This window comes from Meriones unguiculatus, chromosome 4, assembly GCF_030254825.1.
Source record: "Meriones unguiculatus strain TT.TT164.6M chromosome 4, Bangor_MerUng_6.1, whole genome shotgun sequence".
NCBI lineage: Eukaryota > Metazoa > Chordata > Mammalia > Rodentia > Muridae > Meriones > Meriones unguiculatus.
In genome coordinates, this window is record NC_083352.1 from 133,437,173 (window position 1) to 133,463,821 (window position 26,649).

General features: G+C 43.8%; 1 protein-coding gene across 1 annotated transcript in view; it reads right to left on the reverse strand.

Moving 5' to 3' along the window:
* Dtd1 (D-aminoacyl-tRNA deacylase 1) overlaps positions 1-26,649 on the reverse strand; it is a 169,569-nt gene that overhangs the window by 132,204 nt on the left and 10,716 nt on the right. The window contains exons 3-4 of the mRNA XM_021636818.2: positions 19,739-19,974; positions 4,417-4,523 (exon numbers count right to left, since the gene is read on the reverse strand). Of these exons, the coding sequence (XP_021492493.1) occupies positions 4,417-4,523; positions 19,739-19,974 (343 nt within the window). The remainder of the gene's footprint in view (positions 1-4,416; positions 4,524-19,738; positions 19,975-26,649) is intronic.

Sequence of the window (26,649 nt, forward strand, 5' to 3'; positions counted from 1 at the left end):
AGGCACACTCAGGAACTCACAGGCTTACATAAAAGCACACCTTATTCATATGCACAGATGGCTTACAGAGTTGATATTTCTTAAAAACTGACCAAAAGAACCATTTTTCTGCAACACAGAAACTTGCCAAATGAATGGTTTTTCCATAATGCAGTTGTAGAAGTTTGGAATACAATGGAGAAATAAAACACTTAGAATTAAAAGCTTACTTGACAGAAACACATGTTTCTCGATCAGTAAAACACATTTGGCTGTGCTCTTCCTATCCACACACAAAATCAAGCCGTGACACCGCCTGCTGTGAGAGAACCCCTCTAGCTGAAAGGGAAAGGCAAAGAGAGGCAACAGGCAGAGGAAGGCACCAGGGCCACCTTGGCCCCTCTGTGCCCACTGGCTGCCACCTGCTGTATAGCCAGAGGATGGAAACCTGTATGAACCTCTACGGTCAGAAAGAGCTGCTACACATGTGGAATTGGACAATACATGAATGTAAGCAGCAAGGTCCTTTAGGACTCAGAAAAGCCTCCTTTAACCTAATAAATTAACACAATTTCCTCTGGTGATTAAAGAACACCATTTGGGGCTCCCCATGGTTCTCTGGGGGGTCTTATGGAATATATTACAGGTGTACAACATACCATTTATATATATATTATATATATATGGACTGCATAAAAAATCTTAAACTACAGATGATTCATGGCTGCAGCAATCCATGTTGATAATCCTGTGGCTAGTCCTGCGTCCACTCTGGTAGAATTTACTGTGACAATGGCTACTCTCAGCTGCTCCATCGTAGTATCGAATTCTCCAGTCCAATTACCTAAAATATAGCTCGACAATTGTTTAGACAGATTTGCAGCACAGGAAAAATTCTCATGTTGTATGCTAGCTGCAGCCATGAATCATCTGAAGGAATGGGCGGGCATGGGAGCGTTAGCAGGCCTTCTGGTGTTGGTCTCCTTGGTTTGCCTGTGGTATATATGCAAGATTAGAGTCTCACAACAGTGTGATGCAGCCATGATCATTCAGGCCTTTACAGCCATTGAAGCAGGACATTCTCCCCAAGCATGGTTGGATACCATAAAAAGCTAAAATGATACGCTCAGGATGCGAGGCTAAGCACTACACTCAGGGTCAGTCGCTTTGGACCCAGAGAAGAGCATGTCTGATTGCATGCAGGTTGATGCCCCAGGTCCCGCCTCTGAGAAAAAGGTATCGGACGGGTCTGATGCTCTTTGGGTGGATGACACCTAAATGAACATCTGTACAAAGTCCCAATTTATTTCTGATATCAGAGATCAGACCTCTACTCTTGCCTGATGCGTCTAAAACAAAAAGGGGGAACTGTAGAGAGCTGCGGAATGCTATGCCTTAAAGATGGAGCTGGTTTCCGCCTTCCACCTTCCCGATGGTGAGTGCTCTCTGTCACGAACAACTCCACATTTGGCTAAGGCTGAGGATCTGGCTTGCTTCCATGTATGTGGACCTATCTGCATTGCCCCCGTGGCACGCCTGGGTTGGCTACCCAGAGGCTATTTAAGCTGTGGGCTGGCTTTCCCCGGGGTCCGAGGATTGTTCAATGTTCCTGAATAAACTGCATTGAAAAAAAAAAAAAAATCTTAAACTAAAATTTTCTCAAAATACAGTTAAAGTAGAATAATACCTCAAAACTACGGGGCAGCAATCCCATAAAACAGAAGGGAACAGGAGACACAAAGCAGAAAGAAAACCCAGAGAGATCACCACCCTACAAAAAAACGAGCTCCTGCGGCTTCCAGGGCCCAGAAGACCACAGTGGCAGGAAGGACTGGGGGATCCAGGAAGCGGGCACGAGAGCTGTCATGCAGCAGGTCAGCCAGAGGTCGGTGGGGACTGGAGCCTGATGAGGCTGAGGGCAGCGGAGAAGGAAGTTGAGGCCCTCACACCCTGTAGATCTCTAAGCACAGCTCAAAGCCCATGGAGAACCAAGACTGTGGCTCAGTGGTCAGCACTCACCTGGCATGCATGAGATGCTAAGATCAAGTCCCAGCATCATAGGAGGGGAAAGCCAGTAAGAGTAAGATGAAAAGAAAAGATGGCCAGGAGAGCTATGCAAGACTCAGAGTGTGGAAAGGGCAGAGTCTAAGCCCAGGCACGACCGGCTGCACAGGGTGTGACCTCTACCACCACAAAGGGTCTATATTTAAGGACCTCTACTCTGCCAACACCTTGGAATTTTTTTTGTTTGTTTGTTTTCAAATATATGCCCTATTTCTCAGATATCACCAAGTTTAGACTCCTAATTAAGGAGTCTCTGAGTTCTAAGAGAACCACACAAAAAGAAGAAAAAGGCTACTACTTGAGGAGCCACATGGTATGAAGGAAACATCTAAGATGTTTTCAGCAGGGATACTTATTTCATTTCACTTTGGCACTGGCCCAAAAGGAGAGGCTGGCCTCAGCCCAGGAAAGGACTCTGCCATAGACTGGGGGAAAGGCTAGGGGTGGGTCGATGCTGTCTTTTGACCTCTTTCTCTGCAAAGATGAAAGAACTGTCTGCCATGACTAGAAGGAAGACAGGTAAGGAAGGGATGGGTGAGGACTCTGCAAAGGATGGAGAATCTGGTAGGCTCCGCCTTAACCAGAAGGCAAGGTTAACACTGTCACGGGAGCTAACCGGTGTCACATACCTCCTGATGGCACACTAGGAAGAGAACAAGATCGCTCTTGAACAGGCTGATACTTCTGCCACACAATGCCTTACTGTAGCCACAAACAAAAAACTGAGAAATGGGCTACAGCACACTGGCACCTGTGGAAAGTGTCACAGTCATGAAACACAAGGAAAAACTAAGGAACAAGACAAAGGAGAAATGACAACTGTAATTAAATGCCATTTGGAATACTGCACAGTGAAACTGCGTGCAGTAGTACCTCCCTGTAAGATCTGGCCAAGAAGACAAAGAGGAGGCAGCAGCGGCAGCAGCTGAGCATTGGTGGCCCATGTCTATAATCTGGCATTTAGAAGACAGGAGAAAAAAGGACTGACAGGGTTCAAGTCCAGCCTGCACTTCAAAGTGATACCATGTACCAGAAAAAGTAAGGAAAGGAAAAAGGAAAGGAGGGAGGGAGGGAGGGAGGAAGTAAAAGAGAGAGGGAAGAAGAGAGAGGCAGGGAGGAAAGGAAAGAGGAAGGGTGGCCTAGTGAGTTCAAATAAGGCTTGTAATCTAGCTAATACTATTGTATCCATGTTAACTTCAGTATGATTATCACTCTAAGTAAGACCTCAAAACTAGGGAAGCCAGGACTGTACCAGAGTTCTGTTGAGCTTTCCTGTAAGTCTCAGATTATCTCAAGGCTTACCTTTTCATGTGGATTTTTTGTTTGTGATTTATAAGTGTTATCAGTAGGGGCTGGCGAGGTGTCTCAACAGTTAGGAGCACTAGCTAGTCTTCCAAAGGTTCTGAGTTCAATTTCCAGCAACTCCATGGTGGCCATCTATAGTAGGATCCAATAGCCTCTTCTGGTGTACAGATGTACATGCACACAGAGCACTCATACATACATACATACACCTAGATAGATAGATAGATAGATAGATAGATAGATAGATAGATAGATAGATATAGACAGATAGATGATAAAATGTTATCAGTAACGGCAACACCCTCAGTTCCAGCTTTGAAGCTCAATGCCATTACAAACTTGGTTCTACTCAGCCAATACAAAGTGCCAGTGACAGAAGGAAGCCATGGTTCCACAGCAGTCACTTAGCTCACGTTTCCGTCATGCATCCCCCCACATGAGCTCACCATTGCATTTGACAGCATCCTCCAGAGGAAGGACACTAGAAAGGAAGAACAGGAACACGCCTAGGTCCACCGCCTGCCATACCTCATGTCTCTATCACATGGATTAATTAAAGCTTTTATAAATGCTAAGCACAATGGGACAACATAAGTTTGCAAGACTATTACACATCTCCTGTCTCTATCTTAATTACACTCTTCCTGAACGCTTACAGAGTTGGCAGTAAATCCAGGTCAGATGCTGCTTTAGAAAAATGAAGATTTATAAGGAATCTTGAGTGTCTCATCCCCCACCCACACCTTGGACAAAACCCAAGCCAGGTAACCACTCTCACTGGGTACATTGGCCAGGGCCGCTGCTCTGCTGCCACCCAGTGGCAACTGGGTGCCATGACACCTAGTCCAAGAACAGTCCTAGGAAGAACCACTTTCTTTCATGCCACATGCTCAGGAGTGACAATGTGGACACTCATTCTTGAGAAGAGAGGAATTAAAACATGACGCTGCAGCCGTGGTGTATCCCCCACCTCAAGATGAGGAGTACTCCAGAAACTGGCTACCCTAAGCCAAGGAGCATTGCTTTTATACCCACCAGACAGATGCAGTCTCCAGACTTCAGGCTTACCTGCTTTGGATCAGAGCTGGCAGCTCCAGGAGCAGGAGACTCCAGTTCTACAGTAACTGGCCCATCGTTCTGAATGTGCACCTGCATGTAGGCTCCGAACTTGCCATCTGAAAAAACAATTGAAACAAATTCAAGAGTTGAAGACCCCAGGTTTAACTGTCCAAAGACCACAGGGACACAACATAATTAAAAAGAAGGGGGAGGAGGGAGGAAAGAAAGAAAGAAAGAAAGAAAGAAAGAAAGAAAGAAAGAAAGAAAGAAAGAAAGAAAGAAAGAAAGAAAGAAAGAAAGAAAGAAAGAAAGAAAGAAAGAAAGAAAGAAACCTGGGCAGTAGTGCCTGCCAGCCAACATAGGACACATGACCAGCCCCACGAAGGGTATGGGAGGGAGAGGCAGCTAAACAGCACAGATGTTACAGCCTGCCAAAGAGCACTGGCAGAAGAGTCCTGGTACCACCAAGTAGGACACAGCAGGAACAGAATGTGGTGTGCCGGTTTGGCTCGTGGCACTGAGAAAGGCCATTTTGGCCCCACACCCAGGAAAGTCTTTTTACATCAATCGCCACTGTGGCCCCTGGGCTTGGGCAGCCTATGACTCCAACACAGGATCTCTCTCAAGGAGCCGTGGCTCCCCCGCCATGCCATAGTTTCCCCTCTGAGTCTCCACTCTGTTAACTTCCTCCTTCACCTCATGAGGACTTAGCAAAACAGACACACCAACATCGGTTTTCCTCAGTGCACAGACGGTAACACTGGAGATGGTATTAAAAGCCCCCAAGCTGTCCACCATCTTAATAGGCAAGATAATCTGGCCCCCAGGGGAAGCCAAGGGTACCCAAATAGTAGTGACTTTCTGTGATCTCTTACGACTAAAGCAGCCCTTCAAATCAACACAGCCTTTGTTTTCTCTGTGTCACACTAACTAAAAGGACATCAGCTGGGAAGGAAATCATGTGTTTAATTGCATGCTAAAATTATGGCTACAATTAGTAGCAAATTTCACCATCTATACTCCTCAGGGAAGCTGCAGGCAGACTCAGGAGGAAGGAAATTATTTTCAACCTTGAATTTCTGTTGCCAGGATATACAGCACATGCTTCACCATGGTTCTCATTCCAAGTAGTGAGAAATTATTTTTCTTTTCCTGTTTTTCTTCAGTTGGGAACAGAACTATTATCTGAATTTCCATTTGTACACACAATAAATCCAAAGACAGGTTTTAAGAGGTCTTAAAATGGTAACATTTTTTTTCCAGTCCAGATCAAAGGGAGAAGTCCCAAGAAAAATTATACTGGCCAGGGGAAATAAATACACTTTTAAAAATAAAAGACACGGACATATCTACAAAATTACATCTGGTTTCATGTGGCGCTATAATCGAGTTCTTAAATATAAGTCTCAGGTTCCATCCAGCGCTGCAGGGCGAGCACGTGCCAAACATGTCTGTGCCACGTGTTCCAGGCAGGAAAACTCCCAGCTGGGACACAGCATCTACAATCTGGCCTCCAGCAGCAGCTGTTCAAGGCTCCGCCCAACCAGGCTGGAGGCTGGCACCTCACACCAGGATTCGCTATTTACCTGTATTGTCTAGAGGGGCTGGTATTCACGCCCCTCTACACAATGCTCAACCGACTCTCACCACATACCAAGGCCCACAGCGTCAATCTGTGGCCAGTCATCATGAATGCAACGCAAGTGCACGCAGCCTTCGTCATTGTTACTTACATGCCTAGCAATGGCTGCATAGTCAATTTACCAGGAAAAACAACAGCAAACGTCATTGAAGAAGTGGGGAGTGAAGAAGGGGCATGTGTGGCTGCTTCTTGGCCTGTTTAAGTGAAAGCTCTACTGTCCACAGCATGGCCATGACCCTCTAGACCTGGCCCACTCTGAAGACTGTTAGGGGACACGGTACCAGACAAGAGCCTTGGGCTAGCTTGAACTAAGCCCATCTCACAAACGCAGTTCCTTTCCACCCAGGAAGTGTTCTCCCTACCCAGATTTCTTTCCTATTCCACTCTTGACCTGTGCAAAGCCCAAGCATGAAAGGAGAAGTCACTACTGGAAACCCCAATACTAGACACACAGGCCGCAGACATGAAGAAATCAAGCAGAATAATGGCATGGGGAAGAATGAATTTGAAAACGAGGCCATGGAAAGGCTGTGGCCACTGTCCAGGCAGCAGGGCTTTGATGTGAATCCTGGGACTGTGTAGGCGGAGCTCAAGGGAGTGGCACTGGCAGGCTGCTGTCATCTGTAGCAGCTCTCTCCTCGGCAAGGGCTCTAGGAGCCTTCAGAGAAAACAGAGTCTCCAGGAAAGACACCTCCTTGGGCTTTCCTGGGAATGCAGCTGCTAGTCAGCATATAGGGACAGTGTGGGTAAGTGAGCTTCTCAGAGCATGAACAACCAGGCCTTGAGTAGAACTTTATTCTATCCTAGAGACCATGGAGGGTTCCCCCAGGCCCAGGCTCCCCTTCTGAAAGTGTTCTGTATGGCTGTGGTATTTCTGTTCATGGAGGTAGCCCAGGCCCAGGCTTTTGTTGCAAAGGGCACTAGGGAGATATACCTATGGCCCCAAATCAAAAATATCTAGTTATAGGAAGGGGCCACACTCCAACACAAACCACAGTGCCAAAATATGGCTCTGCAGGAAACAACCATTTGGCTAGTAAACACCAAGGGCCAAAACTCACCTCAGATGGCAGATAACAAACTGAGATAAGGAGTTGGAGCTCGGATTCATAGCCATCAAGGAAGCTCATCTTGTGTAACACGGCAATTCTAGGCAAGTCTCTGACCACTGGGCTTTGCTTAGACATTTCTGTGCTCAGGAGTCCCTAAGAGCATTCAGCTAGATAACGCCATAAAAAGTAGAAGACTACCTAAAAGGTACAGGAGCCCACGTGGGAATGCCATAGTGTTTGCAAGAACACCTTAGGAACACAGGTCCGCAAATCTGTTGGGCATGGCTCCTACATGAACCCATATCAGACTGGCCATGGGCACACCTCCACTAAAAAACTACAGGTCTTCTGAGGGTCTTCTGAGCTCAGACTTCCCTATCTTCAAAACTGAATATGATGTAGAATTTAATCTTGGACTTTAATTTCTCCCCAGGTCTATGAGAAAGGTAGAGGATTGTGTTCAAGTTCTGTGCATGGTGGTGAAGATGATTTCCTCATCTATCTTCTTCAAGTGGGTACCCTATTCAGACAGTCCTTTAACCTTACAGCAGAACTTCGCTAGGCGGGTCAGACCCAGTCAAGATGGCTGGCTACAGCACAGGAAACAACCTTGGGAACCTGATGGTCTTGGAACAGCAAGGTTCTGATCCAGGCCAGAACTTTAGGGGCAAAGGTTGCACAGCAGGAATAACCTCAAAGGCTCAAAGGTGAACCAAAGGACTTGAACTAGGACTATCTCCCAAACAAGAAGCTCCCATGGCCATAGAGCATCTCCATCTGTTCCTGTCCACCCAGGAAGAGAGCAGGAGTCCTCAAGAAGGCACAGTGCCTTCTCCTCCCCTCTGCTCTACACATGAACACAGACACAGACAAACACACAGACATAGACACACACACTGATGTTTTGTAATTACTGTTAAGAAATAAGCATAGTCCTTAAAAGCTTTCCCAACCCAAACATCTACCGGGAAAGGCTAACCGTTGTGAGTCCTGCCTGAAGGAGGCACAGCTGGAGCAAGGTAGACCCTGACGACTTGAACTGCAGCAAGAAGTGGCATCCTATTTCATGAAGATGTCATGAACAATTTGCTATGGAATCAAATGTGGGGGGGGAGGGAAGAGCCACGCAGAATTCTGACATTTTCAGACCATAAATTCATTACTTAGCAAAACTAAAAAAATAAATAAAACAAATAATAAATAAATAAATAAATAAATAAATAAAACAAATGAATAAGCTGTAATTAATATAAAAAATAAAAATTTAATTAAAAAATAAAAAATAAAAATAAATAAAATAAGGAACCAAGAAAATAGACAACAAATAAACACACAACAAAAAGTGAAGAAGAAATAAAAAGACTAAAGATTAAAGTAAAACAGTGAAATAAAAAAGTTTGATTAAGAGGTAGCTTTCTTTAAAAAAAAAATACAAATAATCTAAAAAATGTTCGACTACACTCTGCACATTAAAACTACAATGAGATTATCATACAGATGGAAAATTTCTAGAAATTAAAAATACACCCTGTTGACCAGTGACTGATACAAGTTAAAAGGGTAGGAGTGCATCGACGATTGGCTAGGGCTAACTAGGGCTTGATTAGGGATTGGGGGCTCTCTAAACTGCTTCAAACTGGCCCAAACTGGTGGGTGCCAGGGAAGTTACAAGAGTCAACTCCTGACTGGCTGGTGGGCTGCATTCCTAGGCCAAGAATGTTCTACTACAAAATGAGATAAAGCTGCCCAGCACAAACGCCCCACCCTGAGATAAGATACCTTCCCATTTTTGTGGTTATTTCCAGGCTATTCCTTGGGTAGGGGATTTTATGGTCTCTTTCCTGGACTTGGTGACCTATGGCCTAGTTCCAGGGACTGATGACTTTTGGGGGGATGGAGGGTCAGACCTGGTCCTCTCAGTATAAGGACAAACCAATGAAATGGTAGTCCAGAAATAAAACCCCAAGTCAAAAACAAACAAACCCTATATATATGTTTAAAGTAAAACCATTCTTTTTGCAGTAGATGGAGACCGCTAGAGAAAGCCACAATTTGTCAAAATGCAGAAAATAAGTGACTGTGGGGTGCCCACTCTCAACTGATATACCTGTAATGCAGCCCCTATTCCATATCACAAACGAGAGAGCAGGAGAGGTTGTAGGAACCAGAGGACAAAGCCACCTGCTGTGAGGCAGTATTTTCTAAATTTGGCAAGAAGCTAAACCATGAAATCTCAACACTATGGCTGCCCACACAAGACCTGCATAGTGACAGCATCTGCTGACACGCCAGTGTGGACAAGGGCCCACCCTAGATGCAATCAATTGGCAACAGGGAGGACGAGAATCTGTTTAGCCCTGAGACAGGCCTCCTGATAGGCTAGGCTATCAAATCTCAAGCAGTCAGCTGTAAACATATGTACACACAAGCAACACTAAATGAACTCAGTAGGTTGTGTATGTACATACCAAAATAGAGATGAAAAATAAATGACTGATGTTTAATTCAGAGGATGGATGAGGGGCTAAACAACAGGAAGAACCCATAAACCAGACAGATTCCCTCAGGACACAGCAAAGGAAAGGGTGACAAAAAGACACAGGTACTATTAATTTCTTCAGTAAAGCACAGGTGTGAAGAACATGAAAAGTCAACACTTTGATCATCATTTCTCTATTTCCAGACCCAGGCTAAATAAGGTTCTGAATGCTTCCTATGACACCTGCTGAATGAGGAAACTTTTTTCTCATCCCAAGTCCATGTAGTACTTAGACTGTGCAGTAATAAACAGGAGCTTCTTCCCACTTCTGCCTGTTTCATATTTTAAAATATTGTCCCTATTTCTTCAAACTGAACTTCCATTATAGACTGTGGAGAAAGAAGAAAGAGCTGGGCCAGCAACAGTTCAAGATCAGAAGTGTGGAGGGGCTCAGGATGTAAGATTAAAAAAAAAAAAAAAAGGATGAAGGAAAATAAGGGCAGGAAGAAAGAGAAGCCAAGAGAGGCAATGTGTTCATCAGGCATCTGTTACTATAACACAACACCTGATATATTCAATTTTCAAGGAGAAATGGAGGTTTCCCTGTCCCTGGCCTCTAATCCCTCTAATCACTTTGAGCCTGTGGCAAGACAAAGTATCATGATAGGGAGCATATAATAGAACAGAGCTCCTAACCTCATGAAAAAGAAGCAGCAGTGGGGGTGGAGAGAGAGAGCAGGGGATCAAAGCAGATGCCGAGACTCACAGCCAAACTTTGGGCAGAGTGCAGGGAGTCTTATGGGAGGAGGGGATAAAAGGACCCAGAGGGGACAGGAACTCCACAAAGAGACCGACAGAGCCAACAAATCTGGGCCCAGAAGAGCCTACAGAGACTGATGCACCAACTAAGGACCATGCATGGAGAGGACCTAGCCCCCCTGCTCAGATGTAGCTGATAGGCAGCTCAGTCTCCATGTGGGTTCCCTAGAAAGGGAAGCAGAGGCTGCCTCTGACATGGACTCTGTTGCCTGCCCTTTCATCACTTCCCCCTGGTAGGCAGCCTTATTAGGCCAGAAGAAGAGGGTATAGGCAGTCCTGATGACACTTGATAAGCTGGGGTCAGACGCTAAGGGATGAGGGCTCCCCCTTTCTGAGGAATAGGGGAGGGGGCAACAGGGAGGGAAGGTGGTACTGGGAGAAGAGAATAAATTGTAAAAAATAAACTTATATAATAAAATAATTTAAGAGAACAATGTAGAAACAGAAAAATAAATAAAAGAAAAAAAAAGAGAACCAGGGATGGTGGCACACTACGTTAATCCCTGTCTCAGAAAAAAGGAGAGAGAGAGAGAGCTGGGCATAGTGGTGCACGACTATAATCATCACTCAGGAGGCAGAGGCAGGCAGATCTCTGAGTTCGAGGCCAGCCTGGTCTATAATGACAATTCCAGGACAGCTAAGACTACACAGAGAAATTCTGTCTCAAATTCTAACAGCTCAGGTACCCTGGCTTCCTTCCCAGAAACAAGCCCTGTCTGTGTGTCCTGGAGAGTTAGCTCCTTCTGAGGGCCAGAGCTGGGGCAATTCTTGACCATGGCTTTCTGGGTCTTGTTCTGCAGCCCTTAGAGCCTTCACACACACTAGGCCACCTCATGGCAGGACCCCTGTCTGGTACCCATGAGGTGAGATGAATTGGTATGGGTAGTTACAGGCTGGGAAGAATCTGTGTGTGAAGTGAGGTGTGTGAGTACGTGTGCATGCCTGTTTCTTTTTCCCAGGGGGACAATTGAAGGTGGGGCACTTTTCTACAAAACTAGCCTCCTCTCTCACTATACTACCTGGCTGTAATTGTAAACCAAGCACTTTTCCAAGATAGCTGGAGGCCAAGGTGGGAAATGGGCATGAGCCTGAAGACCCCCAAGTTAGCCTGAGCTTCCAGCAGGAAAGAGTGAGTGGCCAGGGCTCACAAATGTAGACTGATGGGCTGTTCCCACCCCTGCCCTGTTATCCCTTATTTCCTTGGGTGAATGTGGGGGCAGCCTGCTGCCCCTCCCACCTGGATAGTGGGGGTGTCCAGTGGGGCCTCATGGTACCTAGGAGATGAATATGCATATAATTAACATACAAAAAGAAAAACACAAATGAAAGAGAGAGAGTAGAGGGGCTTAAATTAAGTTCCAGTATCCCCTTCAAAGGGCAGGCCTGAGCGTAGCAAACATGGCACTGATGAGTTCTGTCTTTTACCCTCTCCCCCATCCCCTCCACCTTACTAACCGTTAGATTACATTCCAAAGGCTAGTCATCAAGACCCATTCCCTTATTTGGTGGCTTTCTCCTCCTGAGGCTGACTACCAAGGTCCAGCTATGGAAGCACTAATGTTCAGCAATCAAAAGCCCCCTTTTGGCTGCCCTAATTAACATGGCCAATCAAAATAACCAACTCATCCTAACGTGGGGTTTTCCCCTTTTCCATTTGTTTGTTTGTTTGTTTGAACTTGCTCTGTAGAGGAGGCTGGCCTCTGCCTCCCAAGATCTGGGATTAAAGGTGTATGCCACAACTGCCTAACTCCTCCTTCTCCTTTGTAAAGCACCATTTGCCTCTGGGCCACATCTATCTCCACTCCAGAAGCAATACTTCATTCCTCTGGGCAAGTATTCCTTCCCTTCCTCCCTTGTACTTCTTCCCTTTTCCCTTCCCCTTATCCCTGCCCTTTGTCCCTCTGAGGCAAATAAGTCTCCTTTGCACTAAGAACGTGGTCTTGTTTTGTGCCTTTCACGTATGTACGCCCTCGGTGACCTCACTTCCTTCCTCTTATAAGAGGTAGTCTCCACAAGCCACAAGCTAGAAATCAAGTTGGATATGGGCCTTTGGGGTACACTGAAGATGCAAAGCATAGGAGGAAAAAAGACTGGATGGGATAGCAGAGCTACCCATAGGGCTGTCCTCATCTAAGCACAGCAGATAAGACCATGACAGTAGGGGCACAAAATCTCCACCATGCCACCAGCACCAGACCTGAGGCCACAGACACTTACTGTAGGTAAGAAAAGGAACTGGTAAGAGGAGGCAGTTCTTCACTATGCAAAATCAATTAAGGAAAGATAAGGATGAAAGTTGAGGCAGTTCCCCACTTGGGAAGAAGAAGGCTAAAACATAATCATGTGATGATATAAGCTAAGTCTAAAAAACAGACATGCAGGAATAAGTAAGAAAGTGAGCCAATTGCTGAAGAGGAAAAGAAAAGACATGAGTAACAGAAAACAAACACTAGACAATTTTGAGAAAAATGAACCACACACCTATGCCAAACTTCCACCCAGGAGTGCGCATCCATCCAGTCTGCCGCCCTTGCCACTCCCGAGCAGGCCAGACTCACGATATGATTTCCTAAGCTTATATTAAGAACAGTGGCTTCGCCTCACAGTCCTTGCTGAACTCAGCAACTGCTTAAAGTTCACTCATGCTGCTAAAATTATTTAAGTAGTAAGAAGAGTGGGAAATTAAACGAATCCATAAGCATTATCTACTAACCGCAAAGCAATGTGGTCCCCCGGCTCCCAGCACCTTCTCCCTGCATTATGAAGCTGCAGGAGGCCTGGACATAATGGATGTCCCATGCAGGGCACAGAGCTGGGCAATCATAAGCTGGCCAGCGCGCCCTAGTGCCTATTCACATTTCTGTAGCTCTTTGACAACAGATCAGACTGAAGAGAGAATGCAGAGGGACTTCTTCGTAACACTACTGGAACTCCTGATATGCCTGTCAGGCTTTCTTAGGTACTGCTAACCAGACTCAATGATGGAACCAGAGGCTCGGGAGGATGGGACCTTTCTTTTCAACCACTTCATGTTGGTATAACATTTATTTTTTCCATGACTGTAAAAGCAATATCTGTTTAGCACTCAACTTAGAGAGTGTTCCATGACACCTGCCAAATGTGCTTTTAACATTCATCTCAAGATGGCGCAGAAGCTACCACTGACTGGTTCCTGCAACTCTTTAATACGGTTTTGCACGTGTTGTGACCCTCAACCATAAAATTTTGTTGCTACTTCACAGCTGTAATTTTGTTACTGTTATGACTAGTAATGTAAATTTGTGCTTTGTGATGGTCTGAGGTGACCCCGTACAAGAGTCGTTCAACCCCCCCAAGAGGATGCAATCCACTAGTTGAGAACCGCTAATCTGGAGCCTCATGAAAATACCCTCAGTGCTAGCTCATTCTAAAACAGAGGAGGAAGATCGTCAAACTTGTACTCCAGGACTTTTCCTCTAAGCAATCATCTGAAGAAGAGGCAGGCAGTAAGAAAACACCAGGTCGTGAGCTGTGAAAGGAAAGAAAGGTCCCCAAACACTTTGGTAACCCTTCCTGCAGCATAGGTCTAGCTTCTGTCCATAAGTCCCTCCCCAGTGGGCTGAGAGACTGCAGGGACCAGTTGTACATGGTAGAAGTGAGGCTGTCCCACTTTCCAGGCCTGGCATTTTTATCTCCTGTCTTAGGCACCTGTTCTCAGAATCCTTGCTCTAGAGAAAGCCAGACCACATTAGAGCCCAAGTATATGAGACCACCTGCTTCTGAGAAGCTCTGGCAATGCAGGAGGATGAAGGGAGACAAGCATGACCACAGGAGAGAAGAGAGAGAGGATAACTGTACACAGGGCCACATTAGCAGAAGGCAGGCAGGAAGCAGAGAGGGAAGAAAGATGGGTACATACCTAGGGAGCTCTCTGGAACACACCAGAAACCTCTCGGCAGGTCACACAAACACATGCTCTAAAAGCACCATTTGCATCCTCCCTTACTCTCCGGTCTCAGCTTAAATGTCTTGGCTGCTAACAAATATAGGCGCCACGTTGTCATATTCCCAACAATGTTTTTCAGCACTACGGTCTCTTCCACTCTTCTGTCTACGGCTGTCTCTGAGCCTCATGGACCCCTCAGGCCAGTAACACATGTGCCAGCTTGGCATGCCTGCATGTTTCCTAGAACTATGTGGATCCTCCAGCAAAGGGACACTACCCCTCTTGCTCTGATGCTCATTCCTAACCCCTGCCTCAGCTCCAATGCAAAGAGAAGGGCATGTGTGCATGAAGTCCTAGGGATATCACCTAGCCCTGGGGCCTACCAACCATCCTAGTTAGCCCAGTGGCTCCAGGAATGCAGGACCTGGAGAGCCGTGGGAAAACCTGCACCCTGTTCTGAGGCTCGCCTGTCCTGGACCATTACAGCAGATGATGAGGTCAGAAGGTTTGGGGAAGAGACATAAGGACAGTATCACCAACTTATATACATGACCAGCCACTAGTAGCCCAGAATGCTCACGTTCAAACATGTGATGTCTCATCCTGAGTCAAGAAGGTCTAACAAGGGGCTGGAGAGATGGCTCAGAGTTTAAAAACAGTCGCTGTTCTTCCAAAGGTCCTGAATTCAATTACCAGCAACCACATGATGGCTCATAACTAACTATCTATAGTAAGATCTGGTGTACAGTCAGAATGTTGTATAAATAACAAATAAATCTTAAAAACAGGGTCTCCAATGCAGCCAGTCCTGATGAGACCTGATAGGCTAGGATCAGATGGAAGAGGAGGACCTCCTCTATCAGTGGACTTGGGGAGGGGCATGGGAGGAGAAGAGGAAAGGAAGGGTAGGATTGGGAGGGGACAAGGGAGGGGGCTACAGCTGGGATACAAAGTGAATAAATTTTAATAAATTAAAAATAAATTAATTAATTAATTTTAAAAAAGAAAGAAAGAAGGTCTAACAAACACAGAGTATCAAGAATCAAGCACAAGAATATAGCCAGACATCCTTCACACCCACACCTGCTTAAGGCAGGAGCAGTGGCCATAACAGGAGACTGCTATGACAATGGTCTCTGAAGTGAAATGTGCTCATACCTAATGATAACTAAGAAAGAGTACAAAGCCAGATCTGTTGTCACCCACCTAGAATCCTAGAATTTGGGAAAGGGAGGCTGAGACAATAAGAGAATAAGTTCGAGGCCCAACTGAGCTACCAAACTCCGCAAAACCATTTCTATAAATAAATAAACAGATGGATGGATGGATGGATGGATGGATGGATGGATGGATGGATGGATGGACAGATACTAAGCAGTGCATTTACTGCACAGGTTACATCAGAGCAGAGGTGAGCTTCTTGGGCAAGGATGGAAATACAGCAAGAACAAAATACCATTTGCAGGGGAAAGAAGAAAGCCCTTGGCTCTATCAAAAGTTCCTACTGTATTTTATGAAAATAACAAGGAAGTATCTCATCCTGGCCAGCACAAGTCCGGGTCCTTAGCAATTTGGCTTCTTATCCCATTTCCCCACAAGCACTGGGAGTTTCAGAACACAAGCCGTTTACAGCAGGCACCATGTCAAGAACTATCCTCACTCACTCAGCGTCCCCCTCCTACACAGGCTGTAAGTTGCTTTAGACAAGGACAGTCTCCTTCCTGCTGTGCTCTGCACATAAGCCAGTAGCAGGCCTCTGAACAGCATCTCACTGATAAAGAAGTCACCACAGCTCCCTGAGTGGAACCAGCAGTAGAAGACTTAAGACCCTGGGTAAACATCACTCTCAGCTAAAAACAAACCGGGCACATTGCTTTCTTACAAAATCTTCACGAGGTGCAAAACCCTTCATTCAATTTCCTGGGCACAGCACAGAGGGTCACAGCACAGAAGTCCCCATAGACCTGAGGAAGGAGAAGGATAGGAGACAAGGCCAGAGAGGCCAGGTGTGCATTTCACGATGAGTTGATCTTGACATCAGCCTCTCGGGATGGATGCTCACTTAATCCCTGGCTCTGTCTTCACTGGCTAACTCCCGAGTTACCCTGATGTACCTCAGCTTCCTCATCCGTGAAATGGAGGTAATGTCTTGCCCATCTGATAGGGTTGCTGTAAAAATACAAGCAAATAATCAATGGGAAGTGCTTACTCTGCACAAGACTATAAAGGATCCAAAGCCCCTAATAAGATGTTATTCAATAATAAAGTGGGGGCAACGTAACTAGCTTGCCTTTGATGGGCTCCCTTCTATGTAGATCCAGGGAAAGAGTTCAAGGTCACAGCAGCATCAGGTCACGTGAGACAATAGACTTCACTGCCTTCCACATGAACCATGGCTGGTCTGAGTAGAAAGGCCTTCTGACTGTCAAGAAAGTGTATGGGATCCAATGGATACTTGTGGGGAATATGCACAATTATAAGTGTAAAATAAAGATTCAACCATAAAAGGAGAAAAAAGTGAAAGAAACATTAAAACTAGTTGAACTACTTTCCATTTTAAAGTTGCTGAAGTGTCCCTGAAAAAATGCTTAAATAAAGAGCATGTATTCAGCAGTCCGTTTGCATTCCCACATCCCTCCAGCTCAAAGGCTTCCCATGAAGCTGGAAGCCAAATTCTCAAAAATAATCAAAGGCACCAAGCATGGAAAACACACCGCATGTACTCTGTTCCCCTGCAGGCTGCAAAAGAATTAAGGCCATAAGCTAGTGCAGCTCTGTGGACAAAACCACAGTTCTTCAAATTCCACAAGTAGCACAGACAGATTTCACTTAAAATGCTGCAATTTTTGATTAAAAAATTCACATCACATTTCATAAAAGTAATTAGGTGGAGCCGGGTGCCATGGCACACGCTTGTAATCCCAGCCCTCAGGGAGGCAGAGGCAGGTGGATCTCTGTGAGTTGAAGGTCAGCACGGTCTACAAATTGAGTCCACGATAGCCAAGGCTACACAGAGAAACCCTGTCTTGAAAAAACACACAAAAAAAAAAGTAATTAGATGGATTATGTCCCATGAGTTTCAATCCTGACCCATTATAAAATGATACTGTTTACAGCATACTATTTAGGCCCTTCATATAACATTCTGGATAAAATGCATACAATTTCAAAACTAAAAGCTTCTACTAATACATGAAGCATTCTTGTCTAAGGACTCGGAGGAGAGCTGTTTGCATTCAGTCAAGCATCTCACAGGCAGTGTCAATGCTCCCTCACCGAGAGTGCCCCCTGAAATACATCAGAGATCTCTCGGAAATGGGGTGCCACCACGAACATCTAGCACCAGGGAAAACAATGCTGACAACTGCTCACCCTTGGTTCTGCAGAGGAGAAATTCCTCAGAGGACCTGGCTTCCTCACTCCCTCTATGAAGAGCATGTTCACAGAAAAGCCAGGTCAGAGGACCGGAGAGATGTAACCAGGAGCCAATTGATGAACCGAATTCTAAACGAAGATACTTCCAGAGGAGGCAAACTACGCTCCTCTGTCTAACAAAGCAAAGGCTAGGATTGGAGTTAAAGCAGGAAGATGCTGCATATGTTTCTTCATGACATGTTTCTTCATATGTTTCTTCATATGAGGAAGAGAATAAATGAATCACACCCACTTACATACAATGCTAATAAAGAAATGAAGATCTGGGGCTGGAGGGGGTTCCACAGTCAGAAGATGGCCAGCTTCTTCCTTACCCTGCAGATCTGAGACAAAAGCCTGGTGCCTTCAGACAAAAGTTTGAAGGCTTCTGTCTCCCACCCGTAGCCCCTGACAAAAAACTGGTGGGATGAGCTCAAGGCCTGCTCAGGACAGGACACACCACAGTTCTGGGCCAATCAACTGTCCTAGCTTTCTTCAGACTGACCAGCCCTGAATTGGGGGAGGAAACTTCTCAGAGTCTTCAACTTACCTCCCACCCCATCATCCACCCACCCTCTCCCTACACACACACACACACACACACACACACACACACCCCTAGACTGTTGGCTTCCGGAGTACCCCCTCTGCTCTGCAGAGGGTCTTTTTCTCTGTGTCTGCTATGTGCATGGTTCCTCGCCCCTTCTTCAACTGCTGATTCTGTCTGCAGTGCTTGAGATTTCTCTGCTCCACCTGTCCCACTTCAGATTTTGCAGCCCTTTATTTCTTTAACTGGCAGAGAAATGAACCCGATCAGGTCCCCTAAACTGTATCATGACCATATTCACCTTTCTTATATGGGTGCTGAGATCCAAGCTCACAACAGGCAGGCACTCTCACCCAGAGCTATCTCTCCACCTTTGACTTCTGCTAGTCTTTAAAAAAAAAGCCTTTTTACACACATGTATATGCACATATACACGTGTAAAGTATATATATGCACTCCCCTGGCAAACATACTGGAGGGTGAACTGGCTCACAGCACCTTATCCGTTATTTACCGCTTGTCCATTATGTTCCTGGACCAGTATTTCCCACTCTTGTCCTCAAGCACAGATTAAAAATAAATAAAATGTATATGTACGCACATATCTACATGTATGTATATAAATAATTGGATAGATACATAGAAAGATACAAAGCGTATCTGTTAGAGGTTGGTCTGATTCTTGTATGTTGGGAGGAAGGACTCCAATAATGGCGTGAAAAGGCCCAGATGAAGAATACAAGCAAGTATCTTGGGATTATGGAAGGAAGATAGCCCAGATAGGAATGATTAAAGCAGATGGCATTGGATGGGGGCTGGGAAATGGATAGTGAGGTGATTCAGATAGTGTAGGTGGAAATTTCTGCCCAGCCCAAGGTAATAAGGAATTATAAAATCTAACAGGTGTTTGTATCATTAATTGTGATAGTGAGTTAAATAATACTGCTGCAATAATTATAGGGCTAAAAATAAACATTATATAGTCCAACACTCATTTTTTATTTACTACAACAAGTATCTCAGAACTTTTTGTACTGATTACCTTCCTAATATTATGATATTCTACATATATTAAACGAAATAAAAATATATCTTCAGGACTAGGGAGAAAGCTCAGTGCTTAAGAGCTCTTGCAAAGAACTGGAGTTCAGTTCCCAGCACCCATGTCAGGCAGCTCACAACAGTCTGTAACTCCTGCTTCAGGGATCTGATACACTTCTGACCCGAGCGCACAACTGCACACAGGTGCACACACACACACACACACACACACACACTTTTAAAATAAACCTTTAAAAACATTTTTATAGTTAATTTCACTTGTTTCTTTTTATTTGAGGAGGGGGTGTTCTTTTGGTGCCGGGGAAGTGAACCCCGGGCCTTGCTTGCTCTCTTGTCTGATTGTCAGGGGGAGCCCAAGGGCCTCACTGAGCGGCCTGAGCCTACCACATACCTTTGATGAACTCTGGCCTGTAGCTCTTTCGAAGCTGCTCCAAGAAGCTGTTGTAGACACTCTCTGCCTGCTCTGTGGGCATCGCCAGGTGGAAGTCGGGCTTGTTCCCCTTGAGGACACACTGGAGGGTGAACTGGCTGACACACAGCACCTCGTATTGCTTATCCATCACGCTCTTGGACCAGGGTTTTCCACTCTCATCCTCAAACACACGCAGATTTAAAATCTTTCGAACCCTATGGGGAGAGAGAGTAGTGAGCACTACCTGAAGAATCGCAAGGCCCCACATTCTCCATACTTCCAAAGAGAGACACACTGGGGACTCCATCAGTCACAGGAGCCACACCTCACTTCCTCACCTTCACTCTTTATCACACCAGCTCTGCTCAAAGGGCTGTTCTGTGATTCACTTTTAACAGTCCCTCTAATTCACAGCAGTCATCAGAACTGTAAGAAAGCAGGAGGAACTGGAAGGGCAGTGCGCTGCGCCTCACACACACTGGAGCTTCAGGCTCAGAAAAGGTCAAAGTGGAATGTGTGTCCAAGGAAACTACCAGGAAAGGAGGTGTACACACACACTCCACACGGAACACAGAAACTACAGACAACAATAGCAGCTCCCCTTTCTCCTTTCCTGACACAGGATCCGAGAATGCCACCTTCTAGCTCTACACAGCTGTGCCCGCGATTCACTCTATTGGCATCTTTTTATCTCTTACTTTCTAGTAGTTGGCCTCCACTCCTGCATTTATGGTTCATGATGGTTTTGCACGTCTCAGTATGTTCTTCAGTTAGGTTTTAGGGTTGTTTTGAATATTTCCCCTCTCAATGGACAGTACAGCACTGTTGTCTATACTTTTCACCCTCATCTCATATACTTTCTTCCTTTCATCCCTACATGTTCTTTCTCTCATCCTTATCCTTCCCTCTTTTACTTAATTCCAGCCTGTACAGCGTTAAGTCTCTAGAATCTGTGAACTCCAACAGCATTCCAACTATCCTCAATTAGCTATTTACTCACCTTGATGTTTTGTTTGTTTGTTTTTTTTTTTTCAACTCAAAGTCAATCTAATGCTCATCTCTATCTTCACCCACTCTACTTCCCTCTCAATCTTGCTCTGTATTGTCCTTGGTTGTTTCTCTGCCAACAGTTCCTGGAGTCAAAGGGGCCACTGCTGTTAACTGGTCAGCACAACAGCTGCACAGCAGTAATATCCAGGGCTGTGGTGGTCACAGCTACTGCCCCACTGATAAAATAATACAGATTGTATAGACATCCTGAACTTCTGGACTGAGAAACTATTTTCTAAATTACCCTCAACTCTGCCGTGTCCAACCACGTCCCACTTGAATATCGTAAACACTTCAAATGAAAGAATATAGCTATTTTTGTAAAGCAAAGAAATAATGCCCCGTGCATAAATCTAAATACCAAACAAGAAACACAAAAGGCCAAGACAACATAGCTCTCTAGAAATGGCTAACTCTGTAATAATAGCATCTAGTGAGTAAGATGAGATTTCAGAAAGAAAAATTAAAAATAATTTGAGTATGTGAGTATGCTCAGAGTCACAGACAACTGAACAAGGAAGCAAAGAGGTAGAAATACTGAAGAAAAGCTGACCTGAAACAGAAATTTTAAATCCCATAACTAAAAATTATCCACACCCAGACAGAGTTAGTGGTGAATTTAAAAGGTCTTCAAAGAAGAGCCAACATTGATGCTTCTCAAATTATTTTGTAAAGCAGAAAAAGGAAGAAATATTACTATTGTGATTTGAATGAGAAAGGTCCCTCATCAACCGTTATATTTGAACACCTTGGTGTTCTGTATGGCAGAACCTTAAAGAGGAAGAACCTTGCTAAAGGAAGTATGTCACTGGAGGAGGCAGGATTTGAGAGTTTATAGCCTTTCCACACTTCCTGTTCTTTCTCTCTGCTTCCTGTGTCCTGTCACCATGCCTAGCCTTGCCTGTTGCCATGCCTAGTCCACAATTATGAGCCAAAAAAAAAAAAAACCCCTTTCTTCCCTAAGTTACTTTTTGTCATGATATTTTATCACAGTCACAGAAAACGAATATAATCACCAAATTCCTTCTATGAAGCTAGGTGTAGGATTAACCTGACACCAAATCAAATAAAGATGAAACATTAAAAAAAATTACAGAACAATCTCCCTGGTGAACATAGATTCAAATTTTCTCAAAAAAATATTTGCAAATAAATTCAAGAATACATGAAAAAGATTATTCATCATGATCAAGTTAGCTTTATTCTAGATATGCAGGGATGGTTCAATGGTATAAATCAATAAATGCTATAAATTAAATAGTCTCAAGAACAGAATCACATGGTCATCCTGGTAGATTAATAGAGACTTTTGGTTCATCTGCTGTGAGGTGGCATGGACACAGGAGAGATGCCCTCACCCCTTGCCATCTGGAGCAGGTAGGAGAGCTGACCCTGACCCTCACAGAGTGGGCCTTGCAGCTCACCTTGGCCTCAAGGGCATGAATGCAGGAGAGCTGCCCCTGCCCCCTGCTGGCTGCAGTACTGGGTGTTTTAGCCAGGCAGTGCTGGAGAGCTCGCCCTGGGGTGGTAGTACAGAAGATCTGACGTTCTGACCAATTCAGCTACCCCATGCCCAGACCCCAACATTTATCTCATCTACGAACTGCTAGAATGAGTAAAGGGGTCAGTCTTGCAGTTCCAACCCTGCAGGATCTCCATGACACATGGCAACAACAGGGTATCTGAGAGGAGACCCCATGAGGATCCAGTATTGATGGTGTAGCAGAAGCCAGAGGCCCTAAAGCAGACCAAGAACTTATTACAATGAACATTTGGAAGTAAAGATGTGTGAACAAAAGAATATACTGTGGGACACACTGTGACACACTACAGCTTCCACAATGAGATTTTGTTTTGTTTTGTTCATCTTTCAAGTTTTTAAAAGATATAGTTATTTATTATATATACAATGTTTTGTCTGCATGTACCCTGCACACCAGAAGAGGACACCAGATCTCATTAGAGATGGTTGTGAGCCACCATGTGGTTGCTGGGAACTGAATTTAGGACCTCTGGAAGAATATCCAGCGCTCTTAACCTCTGAACCATCTCTCCAGCCCCATTTTTAAAACTGTTTTGTTTTTTATTTTCTTTTGGTGGGAAGGTTGCAAGAACAGAGGGTGGATATAAAAATATGGGGAGATGAGTGGGATTGAGGTGCATAATGTGAAACTCACACACACAAAAAATTAATAAAAGGGTTTTTTTATTTATTTAAAGCTAAGAATGATGGCACATGCCTTTAATCCCAATAGTTGGGAGGCAGAGGTAAGCAGATCTCTGAGTTCAAGGGCAGCCTGGTCTACAGAGTGAGTTCCAGGATAGCCAGGGCTACACAAAGAAACCGACTCTTGACAAACAAGAGGAAAGAAAGAAAAGTTACTATCCCTTCAAGTTAAAAGTCCTCAAGTAATTCAGAAGACCCAAACCTCAATATAAAGTCTACAGTCAACATTATATAAAATGAGGGAAAACTTTCCTCCAAAACCATGAACAAAACAACGCTGTCAACCACCTCCATCTCTACTCTTATTCAATATAGTGGTGGAAGTCTTGGCTAGAACTATAGGACAAAAGAAGGAAATAAAAGGTTTACAAACAGGAAAGAATAATGTCAAAGAATCCACTTGCAGATGATTTGGTTCTATACATAAGAGACCTTAAAAACTTCATCAGAAAACATTTATAATTAATAGATGCTTTCAACAAAGTCACAAGATACAAAATTAACATAGGAAAATCAGCAGCGTTCCTATACGAGCATACTGAGAAAAAAATCAGCAAAACAATCCCATCCACAATAGCCCTAAAAAATGAATGAATGAATGAATGTTGGTATAATGTTCTTGTAGAATGTATATAATTTACCCTTGTTCATTCAAATGCTGATTTCTCTACCCCACTATCTGGTTTCAATCTGGACATTGTATTGTGATGCTTATTCTAAGCATCACCTGTCTCAAATTTGTATAAACATGCCACCATTTGTACACTGTATTTTCAATTAAACAACCAGCCAATGCTGTGCAATGGAGAGAATAAGGTGGGGCATCTGGTCTGGAGAAGAGGAGAAGGGAGTGAGCGAGTGGGAGTAGGAGAGCAGAGATCGGCAGGAGAGGACTTGGAACCATGAGGAGAGATGAACCAGACCTAAGATATGACTAAAAGCAAGTATAATATGGAAAATCTGAATGGGAGCAAACTATGCGGGCTTGGAGGTTTAGAATGGAGGAATTATTGCCCAGCATTGTGCTCTAGGTTAATTAAATAAATCCTAGTCTCTGTGTCCTTATTTGGGCATACATATGGTTTAGGAATAACCTCTGTTTGACTGAAAGATAAATCAATAATAAATATTAATATTCAACAACAAATGGCACCCAACATGGGGCAGAATTTATAGTAATCTAGCAAGAACTTACATAGAAAGTAAAACTATTGAGTTTTTTAGTTCTGTTCCTTAAAAACAAAGCAACTGCAGTTCCTAATGTAGGAGCTCATGAATTCCTGATTAGACAGAACCCCTGCAGAGAAGCAGGGTTTTTCTACAGCAGGCTGCAGAAAAACAAAAATTGGTACACACAAATCCCAGGGAGGCAGTTTCTTTAGGTAGAGAAAAAAAAAAAAAAGTGGCTCTTTAACAAGGAAGCTTCTCAAAGCCAGACTTTGCTGGCCAAGGCAGAAAGCAAAATCCCTTTGAGAGGTAATCTTGCCAGTCTGAAGAGCAAACATTTGTGGACCCAATAACTTCCCAGAGTGAGGAAGGGGTCAGGCTCCACAGAGGGAGGCAGAAAAAAAAATATCTCTTCCTGGAAGAAGGAGTCAGAGACAGAGAAGCCTCAAGCATCTGAACTGAAAAGTTCTGAAAGGGAAGCTGGGTCTAAGAAAGTAAAGTCCTTAGGAAAAGGTTTTAGGACTTAAAAAGATAATTTTCTATGTTGAAAATGGAGGAAGACACAATGAATGACACAGTGCTTCTGGATACCATTTGAGTTTGTTTCTCTTAGCATACAAATAATTTTTTCAGTGACGATTTCAGTTTTGTACATCCTCTTTGTGAGAGATCAGAATAAGACAGACTTGGAGAAAGAAGAGACTGAGAAAAATTAATGAAAAATTAAAGACCATAGAACAGAGGTTGGGGAAATCTTTGAGTGAAAATAGAGAGCCTTCAGAGCAACCCAATCTGGCACTAACAATAACACCAAAAGAGGTGATTCCAGATGAGAAAAGTCCACAGAGGCTTAAAGATCTTACAAAATGGCTGCCCACTGAGATGCTGGAGAGAAAGTCTTCAGCTATAGGCCAACTTGGTCAGACTGGATATTGTATGTATATTCTTAAGGTTCAGTTACTAGATAAAGGTCTATATGCTAAAGCTGAAATGCAGATCCTGTTTAGTGTTATCTTGGAACAAGGTCGTACAGTGGCTGGTGTGCTCCATTTTACAGAGTTTGAAAAACTGAAACACATGCTATAGATTCATATTCAGAAGTCCAGTGGGCTTCTGCCTTAAATTCTGGAGAGCATGATCCTAAGGTTACACATTTGTTAGAGATGTTTTGGAGATGTGCTTGCAGATTGGGGCTGATGATGCTTCAGCATGTATATCCATTGGAATTCAACAATATTTTAGACATGACATGAAGCCTGTTACAGATACAACTTATAGTCCTATAGGTCAAACAATTATGAAAATATCTAACAATAATTTTAAAAAGATGGTCATAAAATAGAATAGATTAAATAATGACTTATCAATTAAAAATGTTTAAATGAGATAAGTAGCATACCTGTTAAGACACGGTGGAATTTAGAAAGGACTGCTGAATTAGAGCAGCATGTAAAGGTTCTAATTTCAAAATGGAGAACAGGGAATATGTTTTGCTGTGGAAGAGGTTTTGCAAAAGTTCATACAGGAAAAGAAAAATTATGGGTGCCATCAAAACTAATAAAAAAAACAGATGTAACAGAGGAAGACCACCTGAAGATCTTGGCCACATACAAGAAGAAAGAAATCAATAAGACTATACAGAACAGAACAAAAGGACTAGACACTGGAGACACTGGACCAAACCTGACAGAATTCATCCTTCCAGTATCTTGCATATTCCAGCATTCTGGTTGTTCCTGCCTCAATTGCTGTTTCTCATCAAAGCCTGCTCCCAAGAGAGCGTTGAAGAAATCTACTAATCTCAATTGGTCCAGCATTTTAGACTTACTAGTCCAAACAGGACTTCTAGTAAGCCTGAAATTTCTCAACATGTAAAGACTGGACCACAAATGTTAATGCTTGCTTAATTAACCATTTTTCCCAATTTCCCTTGGGCCCCCTAACAGGATTTCTATGTGTCCAAAAAGTCAGCTAGAAAAAATTCATGAGAATGATGCCCAATTTCTTTTAAGAGGGGTTGGGTAGGTTTTTGGTTGTTTTCTGGGGCTATGAATGTTTATTTGTCATTGGGAGATGGTTATAAAATATTAATGGTCTCATTCAGAGAGGAAAAAAGTTAGACTCAGGGATTTCTCTCTTTTCTTTTTTCTTTTCTCTTTCTTAGATAAGGAGAAAAGGGGTTGAAAAGAAGGAAAGGGGAATACAGGAATATCTTATAGGAATAATAAGACAAAAGGTGGATTATTGAGTCTACTCAACTTAAAGCTTTATTTGTTATTCTCAAATAAGGTTATTTTTAACTCTGGTATAAGATTTTGTATATTAATGCAAAAATAAGACTATTTTTAATACATTGGTAAATTTTAGTATATTGATACAAATTCAAGGTTAGTTCCAACATTTTTAAACTGCTATTACAAACTCTTTAGGGTATTAGGTAATGCAA